The 12,081-nt window shown below is 40.1% G+C and overlaps 1 protein-coding gene across 7 annotated transcripts in view; it reads left to right on the top strand.

Annotated features, from left to right (window-relative positions):
- The window catches only part of LOC126868420 (RNA-binding protein Musashi homolog Rbp6), a 773,477-nt gene that overhangs the window by 708,870 nt on the left and 52,526 nt on the right, over nucleotides 1-12,081 (top strand). For all 7 annotated transcript variants that reach the window (XM_050623815.1, XM_050623813.1, XM_050623811.1 and 4 more), the window contains 2 exons: nucleotides 5,865-5,947; nucleotides 7,565-7,649. In XM_050623815.1, the coding sequence (XP_050479772.1) occupies nucleotides 5,865-5,947; nucleotides 7,565-7,649 (168 nt within the window). The remainder of the gene's footprint in view (nucleotides 1-5,864; nucleotides 5,948-7,564; nucleotides 7,650-12,081) is intronic.

Here is a 12,081-nt window from a genome sequence, read left to right as displayed (position 1 = left end):
CAACAAAAGAGGAAAAAATATGATTACAAAAAGTTTAGTACTTTTTTCTTGAAACTCGTTGTCTGATCACAAAGTTCATTATCTACTGTACACACGTGATACGCTAAAGAAGAATTACATCCTCTTTAAAAACTAAATCTTTGGAAAACGACGATGACCGAAACATATTTTCCTTCGATTCGCTGCCCTCAACTGATAAAGTCGGCTATAATTCTACGGAGTGGAAAGGTAGCGGAAAATAGTCAGATAACCGTCACGACTTTACAATAATTTTACACTGGCGGGACCGTTTATGGATCATTTAAGGAACTCTCAGGAGGTAAGAGGATAAGAGGGGTCCGCTATTGGAAGGAGTACAGGATATTTCGGGGTGTGTTTTTTATTGAAATGAGCGCATCTGGCGTCCAACGAGGGGTTGGACAGCTGAGCACGCACTTTTTCCTCCTGGCCGCCTCTACCACCCCTATGAGGGCCAACCTGCCTGTTTCAGGCGAGAATGGAGCTTTTCGAGACCCTAAGATTGGACCATGGAAATAAAACCTCTTATGAAAATTCGAACACCGGGCCCAGGTTTTTCTTTCAAAATTTATTGGATCGCTCGCAGACCGCTGACCGCGCTGACCTTACTTCGCTTTCCCCGCGCCACGGTGGTTCTGTTCAATAGTCGGGACCCTAAAAACACGTAACCTCCGTTTTATCGATGGTAAAAAGTAAACGTCGGGTCATGTCGATACCCTCAAATGACGATATTCCATAGCGCATAAAGCGAACTATTTTCAACTGCATAAAATGACGTGTTTCACAAGGTGTGAAGTATATTCGGGTTTAGTAATAGTCTGAAGAAGAACTGGTAACACGATGTGTGTCGCGGATGATCTATTTAATAACTTCGAAGTGGATAAAAGTTTAAGATATTTTTACGAACGAGATATACATTCACGTTCATGACATTTATTGTAGCCGAAAGTGGTAATTAATTTGAAGCATCAAAGAACTGATTAGTCGACCAGATTTTGTATGCAAGATTGTGACCCATATATATTTATAAAGAAAAATTTAGCAAAATTATTTTGAAGATTCACAATAACACAAGTTATAATAATTTATTTAAAAAATTCAGGTGAATTGAATAAGAAACGAGAAGAAATTTTTGCAATGCCTAAATCTGTATTGTAACATCGTTTATAGTATGTATTAAGATTCTTAGAGGATCTGATTTACTGAAGTTTACTTTGTTCATAAATATTCTAATAATTATAAACGGGGGTGTATATGTATATGTATGTTCAACCTGTTAGCGAACACTATGAAGTTATTTAACGCTGCTGGAATTTATGAAACAATGTAATTTTATTTGGCACATACAAGGGTGTACGGTCGAAGGCGTATTTTACACGGTGTCGGTCATATTATAAATTCATGCGATATTTCGCATACATCATATCGTCGGGTGCATACCGTCGACTCTATTTCCAACGAAAAGTGACTGAAGTACGTGGGCTCGACGTGAACAACCCTGTCATAACTTTTTAATACCTCTTAAAGGAAGACGACTTTGTAATATCCTGCAGGATATTAGGGCATGCTTTAAAAGACGAATAATATCGGAACGGTGAATACCATTCTCTCTGGCTTGGTCCTTGCGTTCGGACGCTGTATGCGCGCTCAGTAGACTCCAACAGGAAGTAGTTAAATGTTACCGGTGTCAGAGCACGGCCTTTGTACCAAGGAGAGGGTGCTCAGGCTCCGTGGAGTTAGCTGACTGACAGAGTACTATAAATTACATAAATGAAGTAAGCCCCTTCCTCACTCAAACGGACATCTTGCCAAGTTTATAACTTAATCACTCGTGCTTTTCATGCCGGCGGAGGAGCTTAAAGTTCAAGGGACCAGTAGTGTAAGTTGCAGACGAAAGTGATGCCGGAGGGTAGGATCACGTGGAGAAGGAACGATATTCGAAGGAAAAGAAAGTGAATTGGAAAGAGCATTTGATTGAAAAGAAGAAGTGAATAACTTCGGAGATTTAGCTCGGAGGTATAACATATTCGTATGATTGTCCCGTTTTGATTAAGGATTTGTTAATTTTACATCGTGTGCAATATTACATGTAGTATTGGTTGTAATATTGTATGTGGTGTATCCATCAATTCGAATATAGAGCATTAAATTTGATATAATATCATTTTAGTACTTCATAGATATCGCTGCACGTCTTGCTTGTAGGTCAATTAATCTTATATTATTTATGATACTAAATGTAACATGTACTTTACCTTGAATATACTCTGTTAAGTTTAAAAATGCGATTAAAGTGGATGGTTGTAAAATCAATGAATTACAAAGAGATAGATTTTAGGACTATCCGTTGTTGATGGTACTAAAGGAGCAAATCGTGCGGATAAGTTGTTAGAAGCAATTTGTTAAAAGACTACGTAGAGACGAAAGATAAAAGGATTTTTCAGATGTTTATTATTTGCACACTAGGCATTAAAATTACAATTCATGCAAAATGGCCATTACCACGTTAGACGAACGCGAGAATAAAGAGACGCGACATTCTTTGCAATATTTTATTTCATCTTATTCGCCATTAGCTCGTACTCTATACGAATAACACATTTATAAATTTAACTACTTCATATTCCCTTTATCCTTCGCGAAACTACTCTCCAAAGAAAATCAAATAATTTCCGTCCGAAGTTTCCCATGCATTAGCATTTCGACCAGCAGCTGAATAAAAGTAATATTGTATATTACTCTCACTACCAGACGAACTTTAATCTTTTCAGTTCATGGCTCGATCTTCGTATCATAACCCGGCGGTAGATAAATAAGGACATAACATTAAAATCGATTGACGTTAATTACTCAAACAAACTGCGGAGTTGATGGCACGTTGCATTTGTGCCTGCAGTCGTCCGCGCATGCTTGCGAACGAACGTTCCAATGTAATTTAATTCAGCGCGGCCCCGTTCTATTTCCGGTGTAAAATTTAAGAGAGAGGAGAGGACGCTCGAAGAATCGCGAGCTGTCGGCTCGCATTCGACTCTGGTATCCATCGGCTGTGTTTAATTACGAGTCACCCGGCGTAGTTTCGCCTCTTCTGGCAGACTGCTTCAGCACGGAAGCACTAACTCCTGGTTATCTTAAGCGACATCGCGCACTGGATTCGTATAACTCGCGCCCGCCGGATAACTTGAGCCTGAATTACTACGCTTCTCGCGTAAGGATGAGAGCCGAAGAAGCAGAAGACGAGGAAAGGGTGAAGAGAAAGTCAGCGACGCGAAGGGGCGAGATTAAAATCACCTGGAGACCAATGCAAAGTTTTTAATAACCCTTGATGCTTGATTAAGTTATGGCTCTTCGCCGGCTCATCGTTCTCCCTCGTTTCTTCTCCACCACGCACCCTACGTTTCGTTATCCTTTCTTCAATTCCTCCTTTCCTCTCTCTCTCTCTCTCTCTCTCTCTTTCTCGCTCTCGCTCTGTGTCTCTGTCTCTTTCTCTTTTTCTCTTTCTCTTCCCCTCTCTTTCTCCTTTCCAGTTCGTTCTCCAGCGAAATAAATTTTGAGCAGAAGTGCTTAGACCGCGTTCGAGTGGAACGGGTACCTCGGCGAGAAAGGGGTTGGAAAGGAAACAAAACTCGTCCGACTCTGCTGAATTAATGGAAGATCCGACGGGATAGTTATCTTCGTGCCACCATTTACACGTAGCAGCTACATGAACTCGGGATGGTTTTTAAGTATGGCAAATTACATCGAATAGAAGGCATTCATCGAAATCGTGCCACATATTTAAAGCGTCGGCTATAATTTGCATCTGATCTGATAGTTCTTCAGAAGAATTCTCTTTGCATTGAAAACCTACGAATTCTTGTAGGTGGTTTCATGGATCTTGTTATTTCTATCGATATTTTGCCAATAAGATATATATATAGAAAAGGGCCTAAGAAACATCAAGTTAACCATAAACAATGTCGCGAGAGCCGAGGCGCAGTTCATCAATGTGTCGTCGGTCTTTCAATTGAATAGTTTCGTAGAAAGGATCTACGTGGCCCTGGCAACGAGCATCTGCGGAACAGGTGCGTGATGGGCCTAAGAAAAGACAAAGGGATGCTAGAACGGTCACAGTGTCAGTTGAGAAGTCAGAGAGAGTCAGTGGAGAAGCCGCAGAGTGTGAGTGGAGGAGCCGGAGAGTATGAATCGGGAAGTTGAGAGCCGAATATTGTAATATCGGAATATATTAAAGGTGTAATTTTGTCCGATTAATTATAATTTATTAATAATGGATTGAAAATACAGATATTAGTTAGACAGAGAAACGATGTTTGATTAACAGGAAAACTAAATGCAACGCTCGTATTTACATCAAATAACTTGACAACTATTTGGTAACTCTCTCTCTCTCTCTCTCTCTCACTAGCGACTCTAACACTCGACACATTCGCAACTCAATTCTAACGACTCTATGCTTCGATGTCTCGATCAACTCTGACCCTCGCCAATGCATTCCTGCTCGGTCGTGCTCGCTCTTGCTCTCGTCCTCTCTCTCACACACACACACACACACTTTTCGGCTCACATACTCTGGCCTCTCGATTGCCACTCCTTGAAATATAAAACCGTACTTCTGTTTCGACGCTGCTTATCTTTTCTCGCGTCACTGTTACTAGGCGCTCTTGGATGTAAACAAACCACAAAAAGACGACGTACACGGTGTTTTCTAATTTCAGCCGATCTCCAATCAAAGCTATTCTACGATATTACAATATGATAATAAGACGTACGACGATATTGTAAACAGTTTTTTGTATTGAGTATTGCTTGTTAAACTAAACTTAACTCCAAATAAAACATCATTACTTGTCCTTACTCTAAGACCCATTTAAGTTACCACATATATAATATATATATAATACGTATGTAATAAATATATATATATATATATATATATATATATATGTAGTATCGGGGAGAAGGGCCTAAGAAACGTCGAGCCAACTATAGACAATGTCGCGAGAGCCGAGGCGCTGTCGGCTCCATCAATGCGTTATCGGGTCTTTCAAATAAATAGCTTCGCCGAAAAGGCCTACGTGACCCTGGCTACGAGCGTCCGCGGAACACGTGTGCGGTGGGCCTAGCAAAAGACAAAAGAATGCTACAACGGCCAGAGAGTCAGTTGAGAAGCAGAGTGTGAGTTGAGCGGACACAGAGTGTGAATCGACGTGCGACGATATTATAATCGGTCCTTTTGTTCTTGAATATCGCTTATTTAAACTACACTAAACTCTATTTATATTCCTCTTGTTGTTGAATATCACTTCTTAAAATACATTAAACTTTGAACCTACCATCATTACTTGTCCTTACTCTAAGAATCTATCAGTTACTACATATATATACAGGGTGGTTGCTAACTGGTGGTACGAGCGGAAAGGGGGTGATTCTACGCGGAAAAAATGTCGAAAATATAGAATAAACATTTTTCGTTTGAGGCTTTGTTTTCGAGAAAATTTGAAATTTCGCTCGGTACGCGTGCGGTACGTTATAACGGATCTAACTGTAGATTGTTGTCTCGATGGAAAAATTAAAAAAAAAAAATTAAAAAAAAAATTGTTATTCTATATTTTCGACTTCTTTTTTCGCGTAGAATCACCCTCTTTCCGCTTGTACCACCAGTTACCAACCACCCTGTATATAGTTATGTGAAATGAGATATAGCAGGTTCAAAAAGATTAATTTCTAATGAAACAAAAGAATTTACCGAAACTGTTATCCAATTAACTTTACATTGCTATATTGTACAGTTCATAGCGAAGCATCTTTCATTTTCGATAATTAAACGACACCTGTTCTTTCTGTTCCAGGCTTTGGCTTCGTCACGTTTCAAAGCGAGGACGTGGTCGACAAAGTCTGTGAGATCCATTTCCACGAAATCAACAACAAAATGGTGAGTTGCCTGGTAGGCCAGCAAAGCCTGTTTATCGAACGAAGAGGGCACCCATTCTCGATCGTTTCTCTCCCTCTCCTACATCCCCAGCACGTGACCGTAGAAGTGGTATCAAATGATATTTGCCTTCCGTTCTTCATCTACGGATACGGCGTCGAGCGGAATTAATTTTCTGTATAATTGAGAAGCATTGCCGTGCTTATTTGCATTTGACACGCACGCAGGCGACACACACATGTCCGCACGCAACGACGACAACGGTTGAGCGTGTGAATCTTACGCTGGAAGACGAAAAGCGGTTTCTCGAAAGCCTGTCATAGTAGAGATCACATAGGTCTCTCGGTAATAGACAGTTCTATTTGTCGTCTACTACCAGCGAAATCCCGCTGACGTGGATCAAGGATTTAACCAGATGCCACTTCTCGTTATCCATAAATCCATACGGCCTAGACGATCCCCAATTTCGTCAATAACTCGGCAACACCATTGTCAGATGTTAGCTCGGTATAAAACAGTCGTCTATTTGCACTGATAATATTAGAGCGATAAATCACGTTGATTAGCTGGTCCCGGATTACCCTTGATTACGGGCATCAAAACACATAATCAGACACACGTACGTAACGAGGATATAACGAGGCCGAACAAATTATCGTAACTTCGTTTGTTACTTGAATAGAAGATCGAACGACTATCATGGGAATTTGTGTTCCATATTCGCCAAAGCACCTCCTTTACAGACGAATGAAATTACTAATAAAATTTCTATATCCAGCATATTCTAATGTCCATAGCTTATCTTGTAGCTTTCCATTAAAATTTTCATTAAAACTTACTTGATTGTGGTCGATTGATTATTTAAAATTGACTTTTCCTCTTGTTGTATCTGGAATGATCTCCTAAAAGTTCTTAATAAAATCTCTCTCGCCTGAAATATGGATTTAGACATAACTTTAGAAGGAAATCTTAATCCCTTATCTTAACAGAGATCATATTCTTATTATTAGTATTGCAGACTACAGTTAACAAATAGAGAATCGGATCCATGATACATGCATTGAACGAACGGTATAATAATTCTATCAAATAAAATCATAAGGCAAGGAATTGATCATCACTTCCTTTTCTTTTTTTTTTTTTTGCACATGGAGAAATCCTCATGGACACTCCACTGCTGCTAAAAATCGGCAACAGCAGAGTAGTGTCGGACTCTTACCGACTAAAACTCCACGATGACCATCCTACGTGTGTGACAGGAGTGCTCCAGGGACCTCTTACAAATTATCTTTCCGTTGCACCCCCTCCCGCCTTCTCTTGTTCGAGCCAGTCCTAAAAATTCCCTGACTGTTGAATTTGGCACTAGGAGGGCGCATTGCCCCTAGCGCCATCCCCCTTCTAGTCGCGGTCCGTTGAGACAGCGATAAAGCGGCTCTAGGCCGCCTGACCGCCATCCCCCACCATCGCATTATCCTACAAGGGTAATCATCACTTTTTGCAATTCTCGTAACCTCCGCTACTAATCTTCTAACGAAGCTTCACCCCAAAATCTTGGGATCCATCGCTCTCATCGGGTGCACGAGACACAACTAATATTGAATTTTTATGTTGAATTTGAAGGTCGAATGCAAGAAAGCACAGCCGAAGGAAGTGATGCTCCCAGCGAACCTGGCGAAGACGCGAGCGGCCAACAGAGGCGCATACGGTGAGTTGGTGATGGTCGCGACACCTACCCCCACCACCTATCGTTACGCGCCGTATCCCCTTCCGACGGCTGCTGCCGCGGCTGCACATGCAGCTGCAGCAGCGTCCGCTGGCACCCCACACCACCACTTGCTCACTCCGATAGTCGCTACCGCCGCACCAAACGCGGCCGCTACCTACCAATACGCTGCCGGTGCGACCGCACCTGCGGCGGCAGCCGCGGCCACTACCGCGGCCGTCTACGATGTCAAGAGGGCACTCGCTGCCGCGGCTGCGGCTGCAGCCGCGGCCTCCTACAGGCCCCATCCTGTCGCGGCCGCAGCAGCCTCTCGGGCCGCAACCCTCACTTATTCCATGAGCGATCTATTAGGCGTACAGGGCCTCGATATGGGTGCCGTCTACCATCCGATACCCACGATCGGACTATGACCGACAATACTCACGCCCCTTTCTAGGCCTCAGTAGGTTTCATCTTAAGGGGCAGAGTTTCTTCAGTCATACATTGAGCTTTTCCATGTTTTTGCATTCATTTTACTGTTGATTCCTCGATCGACGATTTGTTAGCGATGATTTCTAGTATAATTCCGTTTATATAAACTCCATGTGATTGAACGAAATTTTAGTTATATGTCCGATTAAATAAACATGTGTCAGTGAAATCTATTTATCGGAATTCTTATTATGTGGAAGAAAAATTGCAGATTATAGGAAGAATGAGTGGATTCTTTTTACATGAAAACATGAACTGCATAAACTGTTAGTTACCCGACAAGTTCGTATAAATGGAATTTTGCTGTTAATTAGTTGATCGATGGTTTGATTGGGTTGAGTTTGTAGTACTGAATGAAATGTAGATTTAGGATGTTTGAGGTAGTAGGGGATTGTATATTTTTTGTACTGTTGTATGGAATGGGGGTTACGTGCCAAGGAATTAAGAGCGTACAAATTTGGAGGTGTAGCTATGCTTTTGTATCATGTTTCATGAGGATTTGAGCAGGTGTGATGAAATCGATTCATAGTTGGTCGGGTTCGTTCTGATTTGAATGACGTGTTAGTATCCCGTTTGTACGTGTGATCGTTACAATTGCGTTCTTTGTTCTAATCGATGTTTTGTTACCATTTTTGTATTTTTTTTAAATATCTTTTTCGTATATGTAATTTTTTAACGGGATACCAAGTGCACTTTGCTGTACTTTGAAACATTCCTCGATTTAGGACTCATCGCCTTCTTTTTCGGGAAAGTATTAGCGTAAATAACCTTGCAGTTGATTTCCGACTTGGTATAGCAGCGAATCGAAGACATATCGAGAAGTGCAATATAACGTAGTCTAGACAAAACCATTCCTTTTTATTCCCGGGATTCGAGTGTGGGAATAAGCGAATTCTCGCGAGACTGCTCGAGAAGCTCATTTCAGTAAAACTGTGATCGTAGTGAGAAAAGAAAAAAATAAAGATTGAAAAAGTATAAAATAGTAGTGAATCATAAGTCTGTTTGGTAGAACTCGATTAATCGCGTATCTGGCATCGTTTTCTTCGTAGCCAAAGATTAGCGTAGATAGCAAATGGAACAAACCTGCATCGCAAAAGACTGGTAGTGATTTCGTAGTTGATTAGCAAGAAACAAGTAGTAGGACAATAAAAGGAAGTGTTCAAAATTTAGGCAAATTAGTCTGTTTCAACGAGCAGCGCTCGGTAGTAAGTTGATACATCCAACGTACCTCTTGCAGAAACCATTCCTCCTTCTCATAAATTTCTAAAATTAAAGATATAAATTTGAATGTAACTTACCAGTAAATCTCATAGAAAAATATCTATTTAGGCAGTTGGAAAATTCTAAAGTAGTAGAAAAGACAATCAATCGCAAACGACCAACGTATTACGTGTTTCGAATGTACTTTAGTTAGACTATTGAATCTTGATTAGGAGAGGAGGAAAGGTCGCAAGTAAAAGGCAATCAGGTCACGATACCACACAGATATTTAGATACTTTTCGACGAACGAAAGAGATACAAATTCCTGCCTCGAACGACTCGCGTTCGCGACAACACGTCAATTGATTCGTAGATGTTAGATAATTTCGTAGCAAACTGGATCGAAGCTTTATGGTAGCGCTCGGTGTGTTCGCATGGTTGAACGACAATTCAATTCGAACAGACGATCGTGAAGGAATCGACGATGGTGTCGGCAAAAAGGAAGGAAAGGAGATGAAATGAAAAATATGAAATCTTCGGAACTCGATCGAGGTCGAGGTTCTATGGCATTCTATTTTTCCATGAAAGTGAAGGTTGTTCGTTCGATTTCGAGAGCGAGGGCGCCCGTCGTCGAGATCGTAGATTGCTAGAATTTCATCGAAGCAGAAGGGAAAGAAAAAGGAAAGAAAAGAAAAGCGTAAAGAATGAGTAGGAAAAAAAATGGAAAGAAACGCAAGAACACATTCCCAGGTAGCGGCACGCCGTATATTATTCCCAGAAGGAGGTGAATTTCTGATTTGCACGGGATGATATGTCGAGTGGTATAAATAAAGCCGTGAATCGTGAATGGTGAAGGCGGATAGCGCGTCGAGAGCGCGCGGCAAATGGTCGGCGATAAGCATTTCTCATTCGTCGCGCCTTTCAGAGTATTTTTCGCAATGAATTTCATGAAATTTCATAATGTCGAGAATATGAAGAAGTACGTACTCCAATACGGCGGTACACGTGTACGATAGAAGCAAAGGAAAGAAAAAAAGGATGAATAAGAAAAACAACGCGAGGTCACAGCTATCTATATGTATATAAATGCACACGCGAAACTATATACATATACATAGAATACTCGTGTGCATATAACATATATATAATTATATGAATATATATATACGATACGTACCTTGTGAAAAATAAAAAAAAAAACAATTACGATGAAAAGGAAAATGAAACGACAAAAAAAGTTGCAGAATTAATCCATTCTAGATAAATAGCAGATTATATACATATATTATATATTGTTTTGTATCTACGTATTTGGTAAAACGCCATATAGTATTTGATATTGATATTGATATATTTTGTGAGAGCCGCATTACAACCTTCTAGTTTTTGTAATAGACCTACAGATTATACATATCGGAGTATATTCTATATATATATATCTCTCTATTTATACATATATATATATCTAGGTAATTAGGTAAACATTTGTGTTGTTACAAACCTTAGCTACTTAATGAGACTTTTTTTAGGTGAAACTAGGTTTGAATTAGCTAGAACGAATATAATTTTTGACGAATTACTATACTATGTATACGTTCCTATCATTGAGACTACTAGTTAACTATAGCTTTTTGAGAAGTCACTATGATACCGATAGTTTAGAAATATATTCTAGGTATTTCTTCGTGGAAGATCCGTTTAGTGATCTCTTTCGTATCTTCCCTCGTCTCCCTTTTGATCCTGTATCGGAAAATATAAAAGATATCATCAGAAAGAATATCTAAAAGAAAACAGGAAGAAAAAAGAACAATGAAAAGAAATGAGAAACAGCCACAGTGTCTTCCACGAAGAATGCATATTATCAGCGGCTTCAAAGAGACCTATTACAATGTACCTATTACTTAACAAGCTACGTTACATAGTATGTTTATATTACGTTACACGTAATATTATACCTCTCTATAGGATATATACTAAATATATATCGTGCGTATACCCGTCTACACCTATACCTTACAACCCCCTCCCCCCCGCCCGCACCCCCACTCCTCTATTACCCACTTTACTCGTTACATAGTATTTAACTCTTCTAAGCTATATAGCATCATTTACCTTAATAATAATGCGTGAGACGTGTGTCCTAGAAAGTACGTACTTTGCCCGAGAGGCTCAACAGTGTCAGTTTCGTAAGTAGACCAGATCTTAACATGCGGATTATCTTTCTGTTCACACCTTTGTAATGCTTTGTTGGGCCAGATTTTGATTTGTTACACGGGGAACGTAGCGTTGCGCCTTTTGTCTAGACAGAGAACCCAATTAGAAAAATATGCGTCTTCCTTCCCCGTAAACGTTTATGGCCGCGCACTACGCAAGTACGAACGAGATTAAAAATAAAATAAAAAGAAACTAAAAAAAAGGAACAGAATAGAGAAGAAAATGATATCGAAAAGAAAGAAAAGAAAGAAACGAATGTTTGCGTTCCTCGACAAATAATGTTTCTTGCAACACTCTGTATTTATATGTATGTGTCTCTCTTTCTCCCTCTTTCTCTTGGGAAACATCCAGCATCGAAAAAGGATCAAAGAAATAACTATAAAATTCGGAATGAGGAACTCAATGGGATTCCATGTTGCCAAAGCTATCGATGTGACGTAAATGTTAATTGACCGGCAACTCGATCGTAAAACTCGACCGGAATGAGCTTTATACGCTCCTCGAAACTGTAAGAGACTATTAATGTTA

Source organism: Bombus huntii, chromosome 8, assembly GCF_024542735.1.
Source record: "Bombus huntii isolate Logan2020A chromosome 8, iyBomHunt1.1, whole genome shotgun sequence".
In the NCBI taxonomy this organism is placed as follows: Eukaryota; Metazoa; Arthropoda; class Insecta; order Hymenoptera; family Apidae; genus Bombus; species Bombus huntii.
The sequence above is the reverse complement of the archived record's forward strand: the minus strand, read 5'-3'. Positions and strand labels throughout refer to the sequence as shown.